The 25,892-nt window shown below is 39.9% G+C and overlaps 2 protein-coding genes and 1 long non-coding RNA gene across 3 annotated transcripts; 2 read left to right on the top strand and 1 right to left on the bottom strand.

Annotated features, from left to right (window-relative positions):
* Positions 1-14,275: 14,275 nt before the first annotated feature.
* On the top strand, positions 14,276-14,780 carry LOC114823664 (small ribosomal subunit protein eS27w-like). Its single transcript, XM_029099080.2, has one exon. The coding sequence runs from the start codon at positions 14,520-14,522 to the stop codon at positions 14,778-14,780; it is 261 nt and encodes an 86-aa protein (XP_028954913.1). The 5' UTR covers positions 14,276-14,519.
* A 2,592-nt stretch (positions 14,781-17,372) lies between these two features.
* LOC139195884 (uncharacterized) lies at positions 17,373-18,563 on the bottom strand. The gene is made up of 2 exons (XR_011580954.1): positions 18,069-18,563; positions 17,373-17,967 (listed from the first exon to the last, which is right to left on the bottom strand). It is a non-coding gene; the product is annotated as an uncharacterized lncRNA (long non-coding RNA).
* A 1,800-nt stretch (positions 18,564-20,363) lies between these two features.
* LOC114823665 (indole-3-acetic acid-induced protein ARG7-like) lies at positions 20,364-21,434 on the top strand. The gene has a single exon (XM_029099081.2). It carries the CDS (start codon positions 20,724-20,726, stop codon positions 21,174-21,176), a length of 453 nt encoding a protein of 150 aa, XP_028954914.1. The 5' UTR covers positions 20,364-20,723; the 3' UTR covers positions 21,177-21,434.
* The last annotated feature ends 4,458 nt before the right edge of the window (positions 21,435-25,892 follow it).

Here is a 25,892-nt window from a genome sequence, read left to right as displayed (position 1 = left end):
GCTTCACATGTTTTAACTTTGTCAGAGCACTTTGAAAAAGTTGTATGTGGTATCTGGAAAGCTGATGTTGCGTGTGAAGATTGCAGACAAGCTTTATCCAAGGAAATCTGTCTCTCGAAGTTTGGAGAGCGATGCCTCTTCGATTTTTGAACAAGCAATCTTGTCGGGGATCTGGCTCTCGAGATTCGGAGAACAGTGCATTTTCAATTTTTAAGAAAGCAATCTTGTTGGGAGTCTGGCTCTTAAGATTCGGAGAGCAGTGCCTCTTCGATTTTTGAGAAAGTAATCTTGTTGGGAGTCTGGATCTTGAGATTCGAAGGGCGGTGCCTCTTCGATTTTTGAGCAAGTAATAATGTTATTCCTTTACCCTTCTTGGTCATAGCAATGTAGTGGGAGCTGCAAGCTTCACATGTTTTAACTTTGTCAGAGCGCTTTGAAAAAATGGTCTGTGGTATCTGGAAAGCTGATGTTGCGTGTGAAAATTGCAGACAAGCTTTATCCAAGGAAATCTGGCTCTCGAAGTTCGGAAAGCGGTGCCTCTTCGATTTTAGAATAAGCAATCCTGTTGGGGATCTGGTTATCGAGATTCAGAGAACGGTGCCTCTTCGATTTTTGAGAAAGCAATCTTGTTGGGAGTCTGACTCTTGAGATTCGGAGAGCAGTGTCTCTTCGATTTTTGAGAAAGTAATCCTGTTGGGAGTCTGGCTCTCGAGGTTCGGAGAGTGGTGCCTCTTCGATTTTTGAGCAAGCAATCTTGTTGGAAGTATTTTCTCGAATGTGAGTAAAGGTTGGGCATTTTTGCCAGTCTGCCTTGCCACAGAGCACAGAGGTTGACACACATTGGGACTTTCTAGTTATCAAGCAGTGGTACTGTTCCTTTACCCTTATGGGTAATAGTAGGGTAGCTGGACCTTCAAAATTTATGTATCTAAACTTTGTCAGAGATCATTGGCAAAGTTATCTGTGGTACCCGATAAGCTGATGTTGAGTGTGGAAAGTGGTGCCTCTTTGAAATCCGGAGAGTGGTGCCTCTTCGATTTTTGAACCAATGGCCCTATTGCCCTTTCTTTTATAAGGGCACCAATTGTGTGCAAGAAGTACATTCAGAGAGTTATTGTTTGTAGGAATTTTCCCTTTACTTCAGAGATTTATTACACCTCATTTCTCCTTCATCATTTCTGAGAAATCCGACCATCGTTTTGACTTAAACTTTGGTGAAGAGGCAGTCATGCCTTCTCAAGACAACATATGGCGCCCATCCTTCTTATCTCATACTGGTCCTCGTACTGGTGGGGACTTTGTGATGAAGAATGATATGACCGCTGCAGTGGTGGCTAGGAACCTTCTCACTCCCAAAGATAACAGACTATTTTCCAAACGGTCTGATGAGTTGGTTGTTAAGTATTCTCTGGCTCTCAGTGTTCAGTGTGCAGGTTCTGTGTCTAATATGGCCCAACGCCTATTTGCTCGAACCTACCAAGTTGAATCATTGGCGGCTGAAGTGATAAGTTTCAAACAAGATATCAAAGGGCTCAAACATGAGAATAAACAGTTGCACAGGCTCGCACATGACTATGCTACAAACATGAAGAGGAAGCTCGACCAGCTGCAGGAATCTGATGGTCAGATTTTACTTGATCATCAAAGGTTTGCGGGTTTGTTCCAAAGGCATTTATTGCCTTCGTCTTCTGAGGTTATACCGCGTAATGAAGCTCCAAATGATCAACCTTCGGTGCCTCCTCCTTCTGGGGTTTTGCCTAGTATTGAGGATCTGAATAATCACCCTCTAGTGCCTTCTCTTTCTGGGGCTCTGTCGATTGCGGATACTTCTTCTGAGCAACCTTTGTGAAGGCTCCCTCTTGTTTGTTTATTTTGATTTATGTATATGTACATATTTGTAACTTATCAGAGATATCAATAAACAAGCTTTGCTTCATTTCAACGTATTGTGTTAAATACACCAAGGCCTTCTTCACTAAGTTCTTTAAATTTTTCCTTTTGTTGAAGCTTGTATGTTAAAGCTTTATGAGTGAAGCATGTAGGTTGAGGTTGTGCTCCCTTAATTTCCCGAGTGAGGAAAACTTCTCGTTTGGAGACTTGAAAAATCCAAGTCACTGAGTGGTCGTGAGACTTCCGAGTATCAAGGTGTAGTAGCATATGGTAGGAGTCCCCTAAGTCTCCGGTCGAGGGAGTTGACGAATGAGGCATTTCCTTTTTAAGTGGTAGCCCAAAACTCTTTTTTCATATATATTTGTTATGAAAGTTGTTAGGCCCAAAGAAGAGGAGGCCTAGGCAATATTTTTTTTTTTTCGAAATTTTTTTTTTCAATTTTTCGAATTTTTTAATTTCCGAATTTTCGAATTTCTGAATTTTTGAATTTTTTGAAAATATATATATATATATTAAAGCTTTGTAGGTGAAGTTTTGGTGTTGAAGCTTTGTAGGTGAAGCTTTGAGATTGAAGCTTTGTTGGGCACCATGAATTGATTTTGCTTCACACTATCTTGATCAAGATAGTGTGAAGTTTTTGTAGGTGAAGCTTTTGTGGGTGAAGCTTTTGTGGGTCAAGCTTCTGTGGGTCAAGCTTTTGTAGGTGAAGCTTTTGTGGGTCAAGCTTTTGTGGGTCAAGCTTTTGTGGGTGAAGCTTTTGTGGGTCAAGCTTTTGTGGGTCAAGCTTTTGTAGGTCAAGCTTTTGTGTGGGTTAAGCTTTTGTAGGTGAAGCTTTTGTGGGTCAAGCTTTTGTGGGTCAAGCTTTTTTTGTGAGTCAAGCTTTTGTGGGTCAAACTTTTATAGGTCAAGCTTTTGTGGGTCAAGCTTTTGTAGGTAAAGCTTTGGAGTTGAAGCTTTTGTGTTGAAGCTTTTGTAGGTGAAGCTTTGGAGTTGAAGCTTTGTAGGTGAAGCTTTGGAGTTGAAGCTTTTGTTGGGTACCAAGAATTGATTTGCTTCACACTATCTTGATCGAGATAGTGTGACGCTTTTGAAAATTTGTAGTTGTCCTCCATTGATGAAGGTTTTGTTGGTGAAGCTTTGGAGTTGAAGCTTTTGTTGGTGAAGCTTTTATGGGTTAAGCTTTTATAGGTTAAGGTTTTGTAGGTGAAGCTTTGGAGTTGAAGCTTTGTAGGTGAAGCTTTGGAGTTGAAGCTTTTGTTGGGTACCATGAATTGATTTTGCTTCACACTATCTTGATCAAGATAGTGTGAAGCTTTTGAGAATTTGTAGTTGCCCTCCATTGATGAAGCTTTTGTTGGCACCATAAATTGGTTTTGCTTCAGACTGTGTTGATCAAGAGTGTGTGAAACTTTTGAGAATTATGGTTGCCCTCCATTGATGAAGCTCTTGTTGGCACCATAAATTGGTTTTGCTTCACAATATCTTGATCAAGAGTGTGTGAAGCTTTTGAGAATTGTGGTTGAACTCTTTTGATGAAGCTTTTGTTGGCACCATAAATTGGTTTTACTTCACACTGTCTTGATCAAGAGTGTGTGAAGCTTTTGAGAATTATGGTTGAACTCATTTGATGAAGCTCTTGTTAGCACCATAAATTGGTTTTGCTTCACACTGTCTTGAACAAGAGTGTATGAAGCTTTCTATGAGTTGTAGTGTTTGCATTGTTACAGAAGGGAAATGTCTGAAGCAGATGCAAGAATGTTGAATAGCTTGACCTTCGTATGCCATGCACTGAAGTTGTTGTTGGCTTGCAATAAGACTTTGTTGGTGACTATAACTCTTGTTGGGCATAAGTGCTCCCCTAGTTGAGTTGTCAAGCTTGAGGGTTTTTTATTATTTGTGAATGCTAGGAGTTCACATGTACAAGTTGTACCACTCGTTTTCTGGTAAGTGGAATGAATGGTGAGTTGCTTTCATCACTTGGTTAGTGGTACGAATGTGAGTTCCTTCATAACCTTTCATCACATTTCATCACCTGGTTGGTGGCACGAGGATGAGTTCCTTCTTCCCCTGGTTGGTGGCATGAATGGCAAGTTGCCAAATGATATTAGAGTATGGGTTGTACATTTCATCACCTGGTTGGTGGCATGAAGGAGAGTACAAGTTGTACATTTCATCACCTGGTTGGTGGCATGAAGATAAGTTCCTTCTTCACCTGGTTGGTGGCATGAGTGGCAAGTTGCCAAATGATATTAGAGTATGGGTTGTACATTTCATCACCTGGTTGGTGGCATGAATGAGAGTACGGGTTGTACATTTCATCACCTGGTTAGTGGCATGAATATCAAGTTGCCAAATGATATTAGAGTACAGGTTATACATTTCATCACTTGGTTGGTGGCATGAAGATGAGTTCCTTCTTCCCCTGGTTGGTGACATGAGTGGCAAGTTGCCAAATGATATTAGAGTACAGGTTGTGCATTTCATCACCTGGTTGGTGGCATGAAGGAGAGTATGGGTTATACATTTCATCACCTGGTTGGTGGCATGAAGATGAGTTTCTTCTTCACATTTCATCACCTGGTTGGTGAGAATAAGGGCAAGGTGTCTAGGCACATTGTAGCAAGTGTCGAATGACACAAAGTATGTTGAACCCTTTCAAAGCACAGTTGGCTTATGTATAAATGTGTTGGAATGTATGATTGAACGAATATACTGTGAAGCTGTTCATTTGTTTGTTTAGTCTTGTTGACATATACTTAGACTTTGTTTCATGTTGGAAGCATTCATGTTGAAGCTTTGAACCCGAGTGTTTCATTGCTAGGAATATAAGAGGATTAGGATCGAGTTGTCTAAATCACCTCTTTATTGAATTTATGCCAAATAGTCTTCGTTACATAGGATGCCGAACGACTGAAGCTTAACACTTGTACAATGTGAGTTTACTTGTAATAGTACTTCAAGTGATCAACGTTCCATGGATGGCCAAAAGTCTTGCCATCGAAGCTTCTAAGCTTGTAGGAGCCAGGGCGACTGATGCCAACAACTTCAAACGGTCCATCCCAGTTTAGACTAAGTGTTCTTTCACTTGGGACTCTGTTGTAGAGTAATCTTTTCTTTAATACCCAGTCCCCAATTTTGAAAGAACGAAGTTTGACCCTTGATCATAGTAGTTGAAGATGCGTTGCTTGTAGGCGATATTCCTCAAGTGAACCTGGTTTCTGTGTTCCTCGACTAGATCTAAGTTGAGGGTAAGTTGTTTGTCATTTTCGCTTTGCACGTAGTTTTGGACTCAAAATGTTGCTTGCTCAAGCTCAACTGGGACAACTGCCTCTGTACCAAAGGCAAGTGAGAATGGGGTTTCTCCTGTTGATATCCGATACGAAGTGCGGTATGACCAAAGAACTTGGGGTACAAATTCTAGCTAACAACCTTTAGCCTTGTCCAAGCTGGTTTTCAAAGTTCGCTTGATTATTTTGTTGATGGCTTCAACTTGTCCATTAGATTGGGGATAAGCTGGGGAGGCAAAGCATAAGTTGATGTTAAACTTAGAGCAGAACATCCTAAACTTATTGTTGTCGAACTGTCGCCCGTTGTCAGTGACTATCGCATTGGGAATACCGAATCTGCAAAAGATGTTCTTCCATACGAAGTCTTCTATTTTTGCCTCAATAATGGTTGCTAAGGGTTCTACTTCGGCCCACTTTGTGAAATAGTTAACTGCAACGATTGCATAGCGAACCTTGCCCTTCCCTGCAGGCATTGGGCCGATCAAATCAAGTCCCCATTGAGCACAGGGCCAAGGGCTGATCATAGGAGTGAGCGGCTCAGGAGGGGAGTGAGGAATAGTTGCGTAGCGTTGACACTTATCACATGAGCGGGATATTCTGATGGCATCTTGGTGGAGTGTTGGTTAATACTTAAGCGATGACAAATTATATCGGGAGAGATGCTTGGCATGTCCTCGTATGACCAGGCAAAGACCTCAGTGTTCTCTTGCAAAAAAGAGATCAATGCCAACCGAATGGGTGGTGACAAGGTGGTACCAATCTTCACCATGCGATCCGGATAATCTTTTGAGAAAAAGACCTTCTCCAACTCTTCAGCGGGTTGTGCTTGCTGGGTGAAAGAGTCATCTCGAGGATTGTCGGGTTGACTGTTGCCATCGTGAAGATCCAAGTTGGCTTCGTCTGGGCTGGTCTTTATGACTTGGTCATGTATAGAAAGGGTTTCCTTGGGCACAGACAGGGGGTTGGAAATTTCATCAACAACATATGTGTGGATACCATGGCCTTGAGATCATTGATGCCTGTATGTCCGAAGTTAGTGGTAATGGTAGCTGTGTAAGGGCATGTACCAATAGTGAAAGGTAAGTGTATGCTCCCTAAATGTTGCACGATATCACTGAAGAAGCTTATCAGAGGGGAAATCGAGCGATCGAGCAAGTGTTTAGCTACATTAAGTGCCCTGAAAGCTTCAGCAAACATGATATTGACCGAAGCCCCCGTGTCTACCAGGATTCGTCGTACTTCAAAGTTGGCTATGTGAGCTTCCACGATCAGTGGGTCGTTGTGAGTGTAGATGATACCTCTTTCTTCCTCATGGTAGAAACATATTGGATCCCAGTTAGGCTTTTGATACTTGCCTCCCCTGATGTCTTCCACGTGAAACACTTGGTAGCCAGACCTCAAAGCTCATTCACTATTTTTCATGGCTCTGTTGGAAGATTTAGATATGGGTGTGCCACCACTTATAGAATATATCACATTCACCTGGCGTTGGTTATGGTTACCCCTTGGAAGGTGAAGGAGGAATTGATCAATTTTTCCTTCACGTGCCAAAGCTTCAATATGATCACGAAGGGTGATACACTTCTTGCCGTCATGGCCGTTATACTCGTGGTAGCAGCAAAATGTGCCCGTGTTCTTCGTGGACTTGTAATCCGGGTGCCTCGGCTTTGGCTTCGGTATCAGGTATGCTATGCTAGGGTAAATGGCCACGCAAGTGGCGTTCAAAGGTGTGTATGCCTCATACCTCGGGGTAGGGGCTGTCCTGACACGTGCTTGACCCACTGTGTTGACTACCTGGGGTCGGGGATTATCGTGGCGATACCTTTGGTTATCGTGGTAGTGTCCTTTACTTCTTTTACTAAAATGAGACTGGTGAAGATGGAAATCTTTCCTTTTGCCTTGAGATTGATATGTTTGTTGACTTGGCAAAGTATTAAGTAAGGCAGGGGGAGGCATCACTGTCGTTTGGAAGGTCGAGGTCTTCTCATTTGGTTGGACTTGGCTTCCACTCCCTACTTGCTGATAAGGGGTGGCTGTGGGGGGTTTCCCTTGATATGTCATTGCCTCGACGGAGGCATGGTTGTAAGCTTGTGCCATCACCTCAGAATAAGTCTTCCAAGTGTTGGCATTGATCATGTACTTGAAGAAACAATCACGTAGGCCTGTCGTGAAGGCCTTAAAGACGGTCTTGTCATCTGCCTTAGCGCAGCGAGAATACTCATGGCTGAAGCAACCAACATACTTTCATAGTGACTCGTCCGGCTTCTGGCGAATAGTGTACAAGTCATCTGCAGAATGCAAGCGATCGGTCTAGAAAATGTGTTGAGAAACAAACAGTTTCCTCAATTCCTCAAATGAGTCTACTGTCTCAGGTGGAAGACGGCAATACCAGTTTAGAGCTCCGCCAGAGAGGGTGGAGGGGAAGAGAAGACATCGCTCTTCATCGGTGTGCATCCGGTATGCCATGGTGGACTCAAAGAGGTTAAGGTGTTCAATCGGGTCCTCATTTCCAGTATAGAGTTGCAAGCCAAGCTTCTGCTTTGTCTTTGCTTGGAGGGGGTGTCGAGGATCGTCCTTGTAAGAGGGCCAGGCCTAGGTTAGTTCCAGTCAGGTATCTCAGCTTGTCGTTCGGCCTTCAACTTGTTTACTTCCTTAAGAAGCTGTAGGAAAAAAGGGTCCTGAGTGGAGTCATGTATCACTGGAGCTTTCTTTCGTAAATCTCCATCTCATCTTGAAAGTAGGAAGGTTTGATCAAGAGAATGTGATTTTTCCCTGGACTCGCCGTACTGACTTTCAAGGTATGTCTGTCGAAACATCTCTGAGTCCCTTATACCTTCGTGTTTCTTTAGGACTTGTTGCCCTTTCCCCAAATTGGTAGCCGGCCTGGGACATGGGAGGGGATCGAGTCTTTTAGAAACCCTTGGGTCATTGATCTTCGAGCTTATATGGAGGGGATTCTCTCGACGTTGCTTTAGGAAGTCTCGGCAGTCACGATAAACGACTTTCGATCCTTCCAACCTTTCTGCAAGGAGGTGTCTTCCGCCACTTCTCCTGCTTCGGGTCGAAGCAGCTGGGTTGAGAGAAGTCTCATGTTGATCAATGTTTTGATGATTAGCTCGCTCCTCATTAGGGATACCCATGTCGAAGGAAGGTGACCTTCCTTGTTGAGAGGCATCCAGATGATGGTTGATGTCCACAGGGGTAACGAGTTCACGTGTTTGAGTACGCCTAGTTTCGTGGAGCATCTCAAAGAGCTTCACATACTGCTCTTGGAGGACCTCATTCTTCATTGCTATCTTGTTGTTTTGAGATTCTAGCTTATTGACTTTAGCTTGAAAAGCAACCCTATTTCCTTCATTCTTTCGTTGTTTCGCACTAGGTGCAAGAGGGGTGTCATTCTGTGTGCTGTGGCTTCCTTTGCTCCCCATGTTGGAGAATGATGCCTGGTCAAAAGAGAGTGTACGAATGGTGGAAACCAGCTTAACAAAGCTGAAGAGAGTGAGAATAAGTGTCGTTCCCACAGACGGCGCCAAATATTGATGCACAAAATCAGTGAGGACTTTGGTACAACATAAAGTGTTAAGTTTGTGACCTTCGCTAGATTGCTCCGGTCACTAGTATGGATAAATATGTAAATGGATAGAGACAGAGAAGCAAACACAAGATGTACGTGGTTCACCCAGATTGGCTACGTCCACGGAGTAGAGGAGTTCTCATTAATTGTGAAGGGTTTACACAAGTACATAGGTTCAAGCTCTCCTTTAGTGAGTACTAGTGAGTGATTTAGTACAAATGACATTTGAAAATATTGTGAGAGAATGATCTCTATTTATAAAAGAGAGTTTCTAGTTTCATTCTGACATTGACACGGTCGGGTTGTGATTGACTTCTGATGTTGACACGTGTCATGCTATGATTGGCTTCTGATGTCGACACGTGTCGCTGTGATTGGCCTCCTGGTTGGAGGGAAACTCTTCTGGGTCCTTGACGGTATAACGTTGACCGGTGCTCAATAGTTTCGGGATTGGTCAAGTATGGTACAAACAGAAGTCATTTGAAGCACATATTTGAAAAACACATTAACCGTCAATTTTGCAAATAATCCACAAATTTTATGTTGAAAAATACAGATAAATGGGAAAACCTCATAACAATTGGTTGGTTGTGGTCTTTCATAAGTGTATTGCACAACATGGTCTTAGAGGAAGATTCTAAAAGGCGCTAAGTGGTAGTTAGGCGACGGGTAAGAGTTTAGCGTCTATGTAATTTTTTAAATTTTAATTAAATTTATTATATAACATATAAATAGATTTCTTTTTATACTTATAAAAGTACATAATTTGTTAGAACCCAATTCGCATCCCGCCGTGGATGATGGGGGTACAAATCCAAGTAAATTGTAAAATAGCAAACAACCATGAGCAAGCCTTCGATCGTCGAGGGTGTCAACCAAGGGATTTTCAATGGTCAAATTAGTAAGGAAGTATAAGACTCAAGCTGGCAAGAGAATTAGAGTGCAATGATTGTGCTACCAGAGACGAACCTTAGATGAGTGTATAGATACCAATCAAGGGATAGACCTTTTTAGGATAGAATACCAGTCAGGAGAGAGACCTTTTTAGGATAGAATCCTTGTGCTAAGCCGGGAGAGTTCTAAAGGATATTTAGTAGTAGATTGCATCATCTTTAATAGTGTGATTACTTGCGACGCACGCGAATTCCTAGATTGTAGGAACTTCAAGACATATAGAGGATGATGGCCATTCTCACCGAAGTCGCTCAAACTTCATCCACTGTTTCGGAACAGGATGATGGTGGCACTATTGCTCCGATAATCTGACTCCACTCGGAGATATTAAGTCCATGACCGGACTTCTAATGCAATTGTATTCCAATCCGCTTTACTCCGGCCCTGGAAAATCATGGTCCCACATAATTGTATGAGGATGCATAAATTGCAAAATAGAATGACGTGTAGATTATAAAGTATTAGAACATATTGAAAACATGGGGAACAAGCATATAATGAGTGTTCATCCATGTATTCAACAAGTCTTTTTCAATTTATTGAAAAACTAAAACGCAAAATGAAAGTTATCTAATTTCTGTCTAAGTGAGAATCACGACCTAGGGGGTTCTAAGCAGGCTAGGTGGGAACCTAGGTAGGTCTAGGCGTTCTTTCTTATTTTTCAAAAGCTTAGAGATTAATTAATGTGGTTGCTAGCTGCCTAGCACCGACTAGCACTAGGCGAGAGTTTTTAGAACAATACTTAAAGGTCGTGATCATTCATTTTGGTTGGATGCCTATGACTCAAGGTTTGTATTTATGACAATTATTGTAATTCGTAAGAATGTGAGTTTCTTTTTCCTTGATCAGAAATTCTCACACGTGGTTTATCTGTTTAAGGTTTTTATAGACTATTTTCCGAATTACATGACGATTTCATGTATGGTCCTCGAATGTTAATTAATGGATTATTATTACTTAAGGCTTAATCGTAGCAATGGTGTTTGAATTTTATCCCTATTTCATTTTAGTTTTTGAACTTACATATTAGTTTTTTAGTCATCAAATTTGACAAAATGTTGCACCATTAGTCATTTTCACTAGTTATGTCTGTTCTTCCATTTAATCTAGAGCTATATCAGGAACTTTAACTTAAAATTGAAAAATAAAAAACAATGAGGAAATTTTAGCAATGGTCCCTCACCTTAACCTAATCAGAGCAATGGTCCCTCAACTAAAAATACATGATCAATGGTCCCTTAACTCCTCAAAATGTGCAGTTATGATTATCTTCATTAACTCCGTTAGCACTTCGGTCAAAACGAGTTGTGTTGGAAGAATCACTGCTACAATTTGGTTAAAGTTAAGGGACCATTTCTCCAATTTGATTAAAGTTGAGGGACAATTTCTACCATTTTTTCATTTAATTTCCATAGTGTCCCTTAATTCTGACCTCACGTGCTTGGCACGTGACTTATTTTGATGGAAATTTTAACAAAGTTGACGAAAATGACTATAGCTATATAGGAAATTCATAAGGATTCCCACAAAATACAATTCAATTAAATTTAACTTGGTTGTTTTCTACTTCTTTATTCTTATCAGCACTTGAAATTATCTAACCATAAATAATTTAAATGCATTGATAGAATTCTATTTATCAAATTATTGAAGAAAGTTGGGATTCCACCATAAAACCATTTGGAAATATGGGGAATTGCCCAGCTTACTTATAAGCCCATGCAATGTCCCTCCTCCCATAAATATGGAATTCATTCTCAACACAACCCGTCACATGTGACGAATTTTCAAGCATAACATGTGAACAACACAACGGAGTGGTGTGGAGGACGTGTGGCCCTTTTGCTTCACACGCGGGACAACCTGCTCAGGTACCATGATAGAAGTTGGGATTACACCATCAAACCAATTGATAATATGGGAAATAGCCCAGCATACTTATAAGCCCATGTAAGGTCCCTCCTCCCATCAATTTTGGATCATTCTTAGCAATTATATAAACCATATATGTACATTTACGGAGCATTCGATTTTCGATTTAAATGAAAGCGAAAAGAATTGTATCATGACACGCCCCGACCAGAATCAAGGCGTGCTGGCTGTCACATGAAGGTGACGTAACCAAAAGTGCAAGTGATGTAAGAAAAATGTGAATAAATTAAAATCGAAACTATAACTTAATTAACTAATAAAGTGAGTGCGCAATAGTGATTACAACCCAAAAACTACAAATATTCAGAGCATAGATAACATAAAGGTAAAGCAGTCGAACGAGAAAAGTACTTATTACTTAACTAGAGATAAGTTCCTACGTTAAAATGGAGATATGTCAGAATCGCCAGGTAATCCTTGAGTGCCACAGAGTAGGTCAGCTATCTAGGACTTGAAGGGGCGAAAGACAGAAGGGTGAGTGGGCACAAAAGTAAGAATTTAATAAAATCATTTGTTTTATGAACATACTAACCCCTTGCTATAAAACAAGTATAGTTTCCAGAAAATCATACTACGTATAAGTATGAAATCAAATGCATGCCAACAATAAATTCAGAAATATGCCACAGTGGAGTATCTCACTGACAATATGAATATAATCATGTGCTCAACAAGCTATACTAGCACGCAAGTCGGAGTCACCTAATATGAACTGTACGACTTCACTTATTGCTCATCCATTTATGCAAACACACCAGTCGGAGTCATCTAATGTGACCTATATGACAGGGGTAGGTGTAATAATATACGTTCTAGTGCTACAATCACGTGAAGGCTAGCACTATTCACTATTGCATACGAGTCGGAATTGTCTATTGCAATTTGTATGACAGGGCTAGCACCTACTTGGATCTAAGGTGAACATGCGGTGCTGATGTGAACGACATGTGAAAGACTAGCATGGCCTAGGATGAGCACTATCACCTGGGTGTAGCAATGATGAGCCACTATATGAATATGAGCATGCCACAATGCAATCATTCCAAACAACACCATAAACTTACCTGAATTTACCTGCGTGTCCCATAGAATTACTTTAGCAGTTCACAACACTATAATATTGATGAGCAAGTAAAATGCATATGAATATGCCATGACAATATAAATCTCAGCTACATAACAGCATTTTTAAAATTAAGTAAATCGCGGTGTAATAGTCATGTTTATACCATACTTAGGGCCTCCATATTTAGACCTTGTATAAATACTCGGGGGACTCAAATGTAATTATGTAATAAATAGAGGGGCAAATATGTAAAAAAAGGATGAGCCCTTATTCTATAAAAGGGATTTCTCACCCTCACAAACCTAAAGCCATCTCACCCTCACAAAGCTCATCTCTCTTAAGCTCTCATGCTCATAAATAGAGAGCCCTCTCAAACTCTCTCTTTCTCTGGGGGACTCCCCCTCACCCTTGTAATCCATACATACAATCAGAGAAATACAATATCAGTGTGGACGTAGCCCAAACCTTGGGGTGAACCAGGATACATCTTGTGTTATTTACTTTCTTGTAGATTCACGATCGGATTTACGTTGTTCCAAGACCTCTCCGGTTTTGTGCATCAACATTTGGCGCCGTCTATGAGAATCGACACGAAAAGCTGTGTCGGTTTTCTTTCATTTTTCCATCTCACCACCGTGAAATCTTCACAACCTCACCACTGTCCGCCGTGGATTTGCAAAACCCACACAGAGACACAAACACAGAGCTCTCTCTCTCTCCACGCTCACCAATCCACTCCAAATTCTAAATTATAGAGCCATAATCAAAATCTGTCTCATAAATGGAGGTCTCCTTACAAAGTAACCTCTGAGATAGTATGGTGGAACTGACCAAAAGGGCACAGCAAAAGAGCGAAGAGAGAGCTTTGTTTGAGTATATCTATCAGCTTCTAGAGAGAGAAATAGAGGAGATAGAGACTCAGCATAGCAACTCAAAGCAAACTCTTTCCTGCCTCACCATCACAGCTAGTTTTTGCAAATGGTACTAAAAGAACGATTATTTTTGTACTACTAATCCAGTGATCAAGGAAGATGTGGAAGATCAAGTTTGGAGAGGGTGCAAATGACCCTATGTTGTTCAGCACAAACAACTTCCATGGAAGGCAGACATGGGAGTTCGACCCAGATGCAGGTATCGAGGAGGAGCGAGCAGAAGTTGAAGCTGCTCGTGAGCATTTCTACCAAAATTGCTTCAAGGTCCAACCTAGCAGTGACCTCCTATGGCATTTTCAGCAGGATTAGCTCGTTTGGGAATCTGGGTCGGTTGGATTATGAGCCATCTCGCAGGAGGACCTATCTCGCAGGATTGAGAGCCCGCCGTCATCAGGATCCCATTTTTCCCAGTTTTCTACAAGCAAACTGAGGCTGCTCCGGCGAGAGTTCTAGAGGAAATTAGAACAGGAGTGGCGGTTAACGCATGTCAAATAGGATTAGTGTCGTCGTTCTACCATGGCGGTCCAGTTCAAATTCAGAGGCTTCGTCAACTTTGAATCCACCGCCATCGACGGCCACGCCTTCATTTCCGTTCGCGATCTCAAATCCAGGATAATTCGCCACAAGAACCTCAACCTCTGCCAAGACTCCGAACTCGTCTTCTCTGACGTCGTAACCAATCAAAGTGCCTGACGACCCAGATCCTCAGCAATGGCACCAAGGAATAAGTGGCTTCAGATTCCTGAAGGTTAGGACTCATCCGTCTCGACCTCGCTGACAACAACCTCCGGGGACCCTTTCCGGACAATCTCACGCACTCCAGCTCTCTCTAAAGGTTCTTGCGACTCTATGTTTCTGGTTTGCTACAATCTGCATCGATCAAGATGGTGCTTCAGAACGATACCAATTTGCTTCACCTACCAGCTGAGCTCGAAAAGAGGAAGCATAAGCTCAAAAGGCTTGTGCAAACGCCCAACTCATTTTTCATGAATGTTAAGTGCCAAGGATGCTTCAGCATAACAACCGTATTTAGTCACTCACAAACAGTTGTGGTGTGTGGGAACTGCCAAACAGTGTTGTGCCAGCCTACTGGAGGTCGAGCCAGGCTCACCGAGGGTTGCTTTTTCAGAAAAAATAGAGACTGATGCTGGTACTTTGATCGCATTTACTTGTATTTGGCAAATTGCAAAAGAGCTTTGCGGGGATAATTTACGGAGTTGCCTCCCAATGGCGACCGTCAGATTGCCGATCTTCCTTTTAAATCTCAATGGTCGCCCTCTCACTCCATCACCAATGCCACCCCACAACTGGAACTGTTCCTCATTCTCCTCCACCTTCATTGCCACTAGCTAGATCACTTTTCAGGTCGGATTGAGATGATTCTTAAAGCCCAGAACGGGTCTAAGACTGTTGCCCGGTTCGAGGAGTACAAGGAGCTTGTGAAGGCGCAATGCGTCGTGGACAGAAACGAGATCATGCAGTTCCACTGCCTCGGTCCCGCCAGCTCCGGTGTCACAGTGTACGACGCTTGTGGGGGAATGTGGGGGTTTCACGGGAAAAAGAAAGAAAAGCAAAAGTAAGAAAAAGAAAAATGAGGAGGACATATCTTGACCAGGCTGCACATGTTCCCACTTTGAAATCTCAACTTGACCAACGGAAAGCTGTTGTTTATAATCTTGTGTCTAATACACGACTTTTGGAAAGCAAGATACAGGAGGCAGGATACCCTCAAAACACGTGCTTAGTCTGCGAAGACTGCAACTAAAGTGAGTGAGATGGTGGGAAACGTCAATACAAGTAGTGCTCTTTCAGCTTTTGATAAGATGGAAGAGAAAGGAATTACCTCTATTTCGTCAAAAATAAGAAAGAGTAGGGCCGAAGTGACAGCAATAAAGGAAGACAATAATAGCTGTGATGCTCATCAGAGAAGCATAAATAATTACGGTGGTAATGGCATGCAGAAAAGGGAATTATGGGCGTGACCCATTGAAGGGTCGGATTTTATTTTTGAATGATGTGATTTATTTTTCTTATATTTCAGAGACATCTGTATAAACCCCATCAAATGGTAATAAAAAAATAAATAAAAAAAAAAACAGCAAGCCCAAAATAATGGGCTGGAATATTATGTGGAGGGCCAAGGCCCATATGCCCAAAAGAGCCTGGCCCTATGGCTTCAAGTTTATTTGGCACCCTGCCACTATTATCACTAACCAGGTGATCAAAAGTACGTCCAGTACTCCAAAATTATACATGAGCATTACTCATGTCAATCATACATAAACATTCATGACCATCATTCATGTCAACATTCAACGTTCATGAGCATCACTCATGTCAACATCCATGAGGATCACTCATGTCAATCAACACAAACATTCATAAGCATTACTCATGTCAATCAGCTTCAAAAGCTTCATTTACAGAGCTCTAGCTTCAAAAGCTTCATTTACAGAGCTCTAGCTTCAAAAGCTTCATTTACAAAAGTTCTAGCTTCAAAAGCTTCATTTACAGAGCTCTAGCTTCAAAAGCTTCATTTACAAAAGCTCAAGCTTCAAAAGCTTCATTTACAGAGCTCTAGCTTTAAAAGCTTCATTTACAGAGCTCTAGCTTCAAAAGCTTCATTTACAGAGCTCTAGCTTCAAAGCTTCACTTGTAAAGCTTCACCTACAAAGCTTCAGTGCAGGGTATACAAATACCGCATCCGAACAACCGCCACTTCAGCCCATATATGGATTCAATTTGAAGTCTCCAGCCAACAAACTCTATTGACCGAAGACTTGGGGGACTACACTACGTACCATATATTGGGCCTTAACTAGGCCTCATGAAAAATACTTGAGGGACTTAGCCCATCACTTATGTATTGAGGAGCAAGCCCTTATTCTATCAAAAGGACTCCCTCACTTTCATTAAAGAGCACCCATCATTTATGTATTGAGGATCGAGCCCTTATTCTATAAAAGGGACTCCCTCACCATCATTAGAAAACATCGCCACCTGCTGAGCAACCGCCTCACCGCGAGTATCAACTCTAGCCCATCATTTATGTATTGAGGAGCGAACCCTTATTTTATGAAAATGACTCCCTCATCTTCATTAGAGAGCATCGCCGCCAGCTGAGCAACCGCCTCGCCGCGAGCATCACTCCTAACCTATCACTTATGTATTGAGGAGCGAGCCCTTATTCTATAAAAGGGACTCCCTCACCTTCAACACCACAAGCCGAGCCAACCAAGGCAAAATAAGCCACAAGCAGAGCAGTCTCGCAGCATGTGCTACTTCTAGTTGAGCATCATTTCAAATTGAGCGCCGCCTCATATCGAGTATCAGTCCTAGATGATATCTAGTTACTTCGGCCCACACATGGACTGAATTTCAAGTCTCCAGCCAAAAGACTCTTGACTGAAAACTTGGGGGACTTTTGTTTATACCATACTTAGGGCCTCTGTATTTAGACCTCGTATAAATACTCGGGGGACTCAAATGTAATTATGTAATAAATGGATGGGCAAATATGTAAAAAGGGGATGAGCCCTTATTCTATAAAAGGGTCTCCTCACCCTCACAAACCTAAAGCCATCTCACCCTCACAAAGTTCATCTCTCTCAAGCTCTCATGCTCACAAACAGAGAGCCCTCTCAAACTTTCTCTTTCTCTGGGGGACTCCCCCTCACCCTTGTAATCCATACATATAATCAAAGAAATACAATATCAGTGTGGATGTAGCCCAAACCTTGGGGTGAACCAGGATACATCTTGTGTTATTTACTTTCTTGCAGATTCACGGTCGGATTTACGTTGTTCCAAGACCTCTCCGGTTTTGTGTATCAACAAGTCATAAACCAATTTAAAAGCATTTGGAAACTATACAATATATATATATAAACAAAATGCCCACTGACTGGTATGTCGTAGGATTGTAAACACCTTACCTCCTCGTTTGTCCACGTACATCCCCAGGGTAAGTCTCCCCTATATGCGAAACAACTAATAAAAATTACTTAATTAACACATATACGAAAAACTGGGAAAAACTCCCCATAATTTGCTCAAACAGAAGGTTTGAATATACGAAAGTGTTCTACTCGAAGTCATGAACCCGTACGTGTCAACCATTCGTTAGCCAGAGGGCGGACGCGCCATCACGCACAGTCCAACCCACAGTCATACGCGCGGCCATGCGCAAGCAGAGACTGACGGAGGCCTTAACGGCCGTTAAGAATATTCTGTTAAATGTTAAGGTTGTTACCTAATGCCGTCAGGATATTCCATTGTCTTCTCCAGTGGTCCTCACCTATTGCTACCGTCTGCCGTCTGGTTCGCTGGTTTCTGGGGAAATTTTCAAACCTTAATATCTTGCTCAGTTCTCAACCATTTTTCATGAAATTTATATGGAAATGAAGCTCGTTACGAGGAGAACAAATTTATACCTTTTGGAAGTCCAAAAAAAGGACGAGAAATGGCCTGAAAAAATCTAGTAAGTTTCGGTCAAAACTCCGACTTCTCGAAACCGGGTTGTTTCACATCAAAGCTTCCTCAAACCTTCACTAAAGACCTCGGGGAGTTGAATAGAAGCTTCCCCAAGTCCTAAAATCTTGTAACTCGGTCGGGATCACGACGTTACGAACTCGACCGAGTCGGAGCTTCTGAGTTGCTCTGCGTTGGCCACTCAAAACTCAACCATTCAAGAATCAGTTGGTATGGTTGAGTTCATGAAGATGAGAGGATCACGATGGTGGTATTTTAAGTCTCGATCTGTGAGTGTTTGATGTCGTTCTTGAGTGTTGCAGAGGAAAGGGAGCTCGGGTTAAAGAGAGAAGGAAGAAGAAGAGAGAGGGAGTGAGGTGAATTCTAATTGGGTGACAAAAAATAGGAGTGGGTTTCTGATTGGTTGCGTGAAAGAGGGAGAGATGTTGATTGGTGAAAAAAAAACAAAAGGCAGGGGTCCAATTTTAAACAAAGAATGAGATAGGCTTTTCATACTTAAATAGTAAAAAATGCTCAGAAAATCTATCCAAAACAGTGTTTCTAACAATTATAAATTAGCACACACGTGTGTACAATTCTACCCGTCGTTTACGTACTTTAATGAGACATAACTTTTTCGTTACAAATCCGATTCGGGTCAAACTCGTGCTCACGCGATCGTATCAACGAATACTATTTAATTACGATAGCAAGAAAAATAATTTAAGAACAGTAAACACGTCCACATCACTTGCCAACAAGGGCATAAATGCCAATTCACATACTCAGGGAGAACTTACATAGAAAATTAGGGACGGGTCGTCACATATCAAACATAAAATATCACTCTCTTTGGTTCAATTTTAATTGGAATTGTTCACAGACAACCTCATGTTACTTGAATCTATACCCAATAAAATATTGTATTTAACTTTATTAAACACATTGCATCTGTTAGTTGGAAGACATTACCAAACTTGGCAAAATGCCTTTTCATTTTTTGGCGCTTACTAGAGAGAATCCAGTTGCATATAGTTGCTAGTTGGTCACTCAACAATCCCATGACATTGTTAGTTGGTCACTCAACAAGCCCATGACATACTCCAAATACGCCAAAAACAGTCTTATTTTATTAGACAATTAGCTGGAATCATCGGTTTATAACATTTGGTTGCAGAAACAAACAGTTTCTTGCAACGACGATATATTAATCATATATCGATTACATAACGACCACACAAGGATGATATAATAACGAGATGATAAAAATTGATCATTTATGCAATCAAATGTCAAAAACTGATCATTTCAGCTAATTGCCCTAACCCTACTTCATTTTTTCCCTACATTTCCTATTGCACATTACTAGTACCTTTATCATTCTTTGTTCATTTTCATTTTAGCCAATCAACCGAGGATGACTTACTTACATTGGACATGTCACCGTGACAATATTTGACATTAATAGTATAATTTTAAAAATTTATTAAGATTAGCACAATAACATTAGTTTTGATATTTTTCTAACACCTACGGTACCGTTTAAGAGAGAGAAAGGGTTGGTAGTGTAATGCAATCGAGTCGGCATATAATAACTTATTTTGACAGTATAATAAGGCATTCACAAGGTACGCACCAACCTTGTTACAATAGTAACAACATCATTATTTGTTATTAACTGTAACTTTATCATTATTATTATATAACCTTAATTAGAGTGTAGTACGACTATAGTGTAACTATAAATGTTAACGACTATACTGTAATTGTAAATGTTAACGGCTATAGTTTAACCGTACCTTTCTTATAATTTAGACGTTGAATATACATCATGTTGTAACACTATTAGACATGAAGGTAAGTGACTGACAATGATGTGTAATTGTTTCATGACGTCCCTAATAATAGCCTACCTCTATAATGTAATAAGATGATCATGTTTAGTGTAATGCAATCAAGTTCAAGTATAATAATCTAAATTGACAGGGTAATGGATCATTCACAACATAAAAACCAACCTTATTACAGTGATAACAACGTCGTTATGTATTATTAACTATATCTTGATTATTATTATATAACCGTAAAAATGTAAACTTTAATAATTACGTTGTATGTTAATGTCATGTTATACTATTGTTATACATGAAAATAGGGTACCCAACAAAGTAATTAATACAACAGAGCATAATTTGATATTTCATGACATTACCCTTACTAATAATAACATGCGTCTAAATTGAAAATGATGTACCGCCGTAGCCGTGTAGGCAACTCTCCCCCAATCAAGCGTATCTATTGTTTGTTTGTTGTCAGGAGCCAATCAAGCATTTATCTAATCCAAATTGAATGGGGGGCATGGCGCATCTATCAAGAAACTAAACATTAGTCCACCAAACCCATGTTATCATCTCAACATACCTTTCTACCCATCACATGGCCTCGCCAACAACCCAAAACAACAAGCACAGTCTCGTAAATAGCTCCAAATCCAGGGGCATTTCACTTCTTCACGTCCCATATAATCCTCCCACCAGCAAATTCCCAAACCCCCCCCCCCCCGGAACACTTTCTTAACAACTCCCACTTTCCCACTCTTTCCCACGCTTTTCGGGAAGATGTCGCCGGCAATCAGCAAATGCAACAAACTCCGACGCATAGTCAGAATCCGTCAAATGCTACAGCGCTGGCACAAGAAGGCGCGCCTCACGGCCGCACCCGCGCCGTCCGACGTCCCCTCGGGACACGTGGCGATCTGCGTAGGTAGCAGCTGCAAGCGGTTTATAGTGCGCGCGACGTACCTGAACCACCCCATCTTCCAGAAGCTTCTAGTACAGGCCGAAGAGGAGTACGGCTTCGCCAACCAAGGCCCCTTGGCCATCCCGTGCGACGAGTCGTTTTTCGAAGAGGTTCTTCGGGTCCTGGCCCGGTCCGAGTCTGGTAACTCCGGCCGGTTCTTGAGCATCGAGGATCTCCAGAGACGCTGCCACGTTGATGCTCTGAATCAGCTCCAGTATTTGAGTGAATCTCGGCCGTTGCTTGGAGGGTTTGCTGATAAATCTGTATGTTAATTTGTTTTTGGTCGAATGGTCGAATCTGTATGTCAATTAGGTGTGGGGGGTTTTGAGTGGAGCGAGTCGAGTTGAGACGACTCAGCTGAGTTTCCGAGTTCAGTAGACTGCTGAGTACTGACTACTTGTGATTACCACTATGAATTAGCTAATTATTATTTTAATTATTTTTGGTAAAGACCAAAATTAGGAGTGATTATTTGTGTAATATTGTATAATTTCAGGATATAAATATTCAACAAAATGTTTGATATCTAATCTATAACAATTGTAATTCAAAGGTACCTTATTTTCTATTTTTTTTTCTTATTAGTTGTTTCTAATTTATATGCTCTTTAACATACTTTTATGTTGTAAGGATGTAGTTAATTTTCTGGGTTCATTCATGTAATCCTTAACTTTACCTAGTGTTACTCTAGTCTTAATATTTATATTTGATTTTGTTACTTAGGACTACGATTAGTAGCATCCTTTACTTTTTAAGTAAGATTTTATGTTCGAATCTTATAGATAATTGACAAGTTCAAAACTTTTTATTTTTCTCATATTAAGTATAAATATATCGTTGTATAAAAAATTATACTAATTTCAAAAACAATTTTCCTTGATGGCTCAAATGCTAATTAGTTAATGAACTAATGTTGCTAACCCACTTTGTAGGCTTATAATTTTTTTTTGTTTTTTGTCAACCGATAAATTTGTTATATTAAATGTTAGAATAGAGAGTTGACAGAATTTGAACTCATATCATGATGCAAGAACAACACTCTTCTCTACCACTGCGGTAGATGATCAATTCCTTTGAGGCTTACAATTGAATATCAGGAGTTGCTCGTCTTTTATGTTATTCATTTATATATCATCTTTACAAAAATTCACTAAAATCATAATTCTTTTAGGAATTATTATTGGTACTCCAAAAATCTCATTTTGCACTTCAAATTTTTTATAATTAAAAAGAAAAATACGATTATAAAAAGTGTAAAATGAGATTTGTGAAATGCAGATAATGATTCTCATTCTTTTAACTATTTGATTATTGGTACATATTCGCTTTTTTAAAACTTTTGATACAAGTTTTTTTAGGAACTACTTTGTAACGTATTCTAACGATCGAAATCGTCTATTTTTTAGGTATTTTCTTAAATATCATGTTTATTAAAAATTATCCCAAATTTGAATTCATATGACCGTTAGATTAAGGAATTAGAATTTTTTTATAAAAACATATTCGTCTATTTTCTTCACTACAAATGAATGTTCTAACGGTTTTGGATTTATCTAATTTTTTTGCAAGAATGATCTATGAATGACGTTTTAAAAGATAGACGATTCAGATTGTTGAAATACAGTACAAACTACAAAGTGAGCCCAAAAAACTTGTACCAAAATTTATGTAAAAAAATTAATGTTACAGATCTGCCCCTTTAATTATTGTTACATACATTTCATTAAAAGCAATTTGCAATCTCAGTGTTCAAATCTAGCCGTTCATTAGGTACTCAATGCTCAATTGCATTAAGGAAAATTTGGAAAGAGGATCCTTTTTGTGAGAATTTTGGGAATTCATAAATTGTGTTTGTTCATATTACATCGTGCGGTCAGTTTTCTTCAGATATTATTTGTATTCAATTTTAAATAAAAAAATTTAAAATTAATATCTGACCACATGATTTACTATGAACGAACACAAATTATAAATTTTTGAAATTCTCACAAAAAGAATCCTCATTTGAAAAATTGTTTAGAGCATGCTTACGAATAGAAGAATGATTTTGGCCAATTGTCCTACATTCGTATGCTGTTTGTTTATATTGATGGATGGTATACTTTTATTTATCATGGCCGGCAATTCCTGCCCATGGCAGCTCCCTCTGTGTATATCATGGCTCTATTTGTTATGATGGTCATCACAAGCGAATCAGGATCCTCTCCTGAGCTAAAGGTTAGGATCCTCTTGAGTAAGGTCATCAGACCGTTCAAATTTTATCCAACGGTTACAAACAGAGAACTTTTCTAAAAGTTATAATAATTATAACCGTTGGATAAAATTTGAACGGTCTGATGAGCTTATTCAAAAGAATCCTCACCCTTAACTCAGAAGGGTATCCTGATCCATCACATGCCTGCCTTTTAAATTCAATATCTTTTTATTAAATCCGTAAGAGTAATTATAAAAAGGTCAAAAAATGGGTTAGAAGAGGGACCACAATATGTACGATTTTGATGCACTTTAATCATATATGAAGGACCTTATAAAGTAAAGATGTTATATTTTTTTAACTATTTGGTCCAATCTAATTATATGTTTCACACGTCACGTCTTTATATATTTTTTAGTTTTATATAAATAATATCGAGATAAGAGATTTAAATATCGAGTGCACTAGTGAAAAATTTTAAGCCTCGTTTGGTAACTCAGATTGTACTAATTATTTCAGTCGAATAAGATAAATAGTCATCAGATAATACTGACTAAATTAATCGGACGTTTAGTGTAACATCGAACTAATAAACGTGTTCTTTATACTAATCGGATATGAATTCAATGTAATTATCTAAAAACCCAAATACATTTCAAATCCTAATCTTCAAAATAAAAAGCAGATAAAAAAGCCCCAAATAAGAGCAAAATCTAAATTTTTTTTTTTTTAAATTGCCCAGATAAATTTTTCCTAATTATCATCAATTCTCAATCAAGAAAACATGTAATACCCTGAAAATTTAAAATATACTAGCATATGAGTACACACAAAGTGTGAGATTTTTATTTTTTTTTTTTATTTTTTTTTTTGAAATAGAAGGAGAGAGAGGAAGGGAGTGATAGAGAAAGTGAGAGTGGGAAATTTTTATTTTTTAATTTTTTTTATAATTAGAGATATATTAGGATTACTTGCAGGTGGGGTTTTAAAAAAAACAACAAAATTTAGTTGTGTGAAATTACATTTCTGCCCCATATTTCTTATTCATGTTCTGTTTTAATTAGAGGATTAAACTGGTAATTTAATAGGGTTTTGTTTGACAATGAGTGTTTTATTAATTAGTGGAGATGTGATTATGTGGAAAATTTTATCGATAAGTGAAAATGACAAAAATGCCCTAGGGGCTAAATGTAATTTTATGAGGACGTATTTTATCCTCATATATTTTGTTTCTTGACATATTTAGATAGAGTTCAATCCTATGAACGCGTAGGCCATTAGAGATGTTTTCGTTGTTGGAAAAAAAATTCAAATAAATAAATGTCAAGAAGCTGCCAAGTGGCAGCAAGAGAGAGGGGAGAAAGGAGGGAGTGCGGGAGAGAAATGGGGGGCACGGGAAAGAAGAAAAAAGAAGGGGGGGAGGCTCTCAGCCTTCCCGTCACCGGTGCACCCGTGCACCAACCCGACCCCATTTCCCGCGGTTTCCACCATTTTTCCCATCAAACCTCCACCATCCAACACCTGCAACCTCTTCCACAACCTCCCCTCTACCACCTCCACCCAAATTTGAGGGTTTCAGGTCCAATTCATGTAGAACCCCATCGGAGCACCAGAGGTGCTCGACGGTGATTCCTCCGATCCGGCGAGTTTCACCACCCACCACCACCCTTAATCAACTCCCCTTGGACCCAGGAACAAGTCCCAACATGTTGTAGGGGCGTTGGAACACCAAGGAAGTCGAATTGAAGAACACCCATCTTAGGGTTTCCGGCAGGTTCGAGTCAATTTGGAGCATTTCCCGGCCAAATTGGACTTGTCCACAGGTATAAAGTTTGCTTTACTCTTTGAGATCTTCATTTCTGTAAAATTTGAGAATTTTTAGAAATGGTTGAATTTTTCCGGCAAGTCAAGGCGGTCGACTGCCACCCGTGGCAGTGCATGGCCAGAGGGCCATAGATGTTGTTTTAAGTCAAATTAGATGAATTGGGTCTACATTTGTTAATAGTATGACATAGGTTGATCGGATGAACCTAAATTTCATTCTGATGCAGTGTTTGATTAATTTAGGAATCGACGATTCGACCGTTAGATCGTCACCAAACTTTGAGACATTATAGTACATATTATTTGAGGACCTTGGGAACTTACGGATTGGGAATCCGACGTACGGATCTTCCTGAATTGGATTTAGAAGTTAGTAAAATAAAACATCGATTGCCACTCGAATTCTTGAATGGTGGAGATCCGACAGTTGGATCGTAATGAAACTTTTTTAGGTTGTTCTAGAAGTATAATGTAAACTACGAATGGATTGATCCCTTCATAGGGTACGTAGATAATCTAACGAGGAGGTTAGATGCAGACATAATATGATCAAATTTAAATTTTTGGTGGTTAATGATATATTGATTAACCAATTAAACTTTGCGCCTACCTTAGTAATTAGCTTCCAACTTAGAAATTTCAGGTCGTTACAAAACCCTTTTTAAGAAACCCAGACCAAATCACGGCAGCAAAATGATAAACCCAAATCCCACTTAAATTCAAATAGCCAAATTACCAGGTCTCCCAAATATCACAACTAATAATTAAAATATGAAACCCACTGCAGTACTGAAAAAAAACCCAATTCGAATTCGACTATTTTGAAACAAGAATGAAACTCTCTTTGTGTGGTGGTTGGTGCGAGTAAGATGGTCGGTGAGAGAATTTGTAGGCATCTCCAACTATCAGATGGCAAGTAGGCAACGAGGAAGGCCACGAGTAGAGGATGACGAGGACAAGGATGATGACA

This window comes from Malus domestica, chromosome 05 (assembly GCF_042453785.1).
Source record: "Malus domestica chromosome 05, GDT2T_hap1".
Taxonomy (NCBI): Eukaryota; Viridiplantae; Streptophyta; class Magnoliopsida; order Rosales; family Rosaceae; genus Malus; species Malus domestica.
This window is presented reverse-complemented; position numbering and strand designations above follow the sequence as displayed.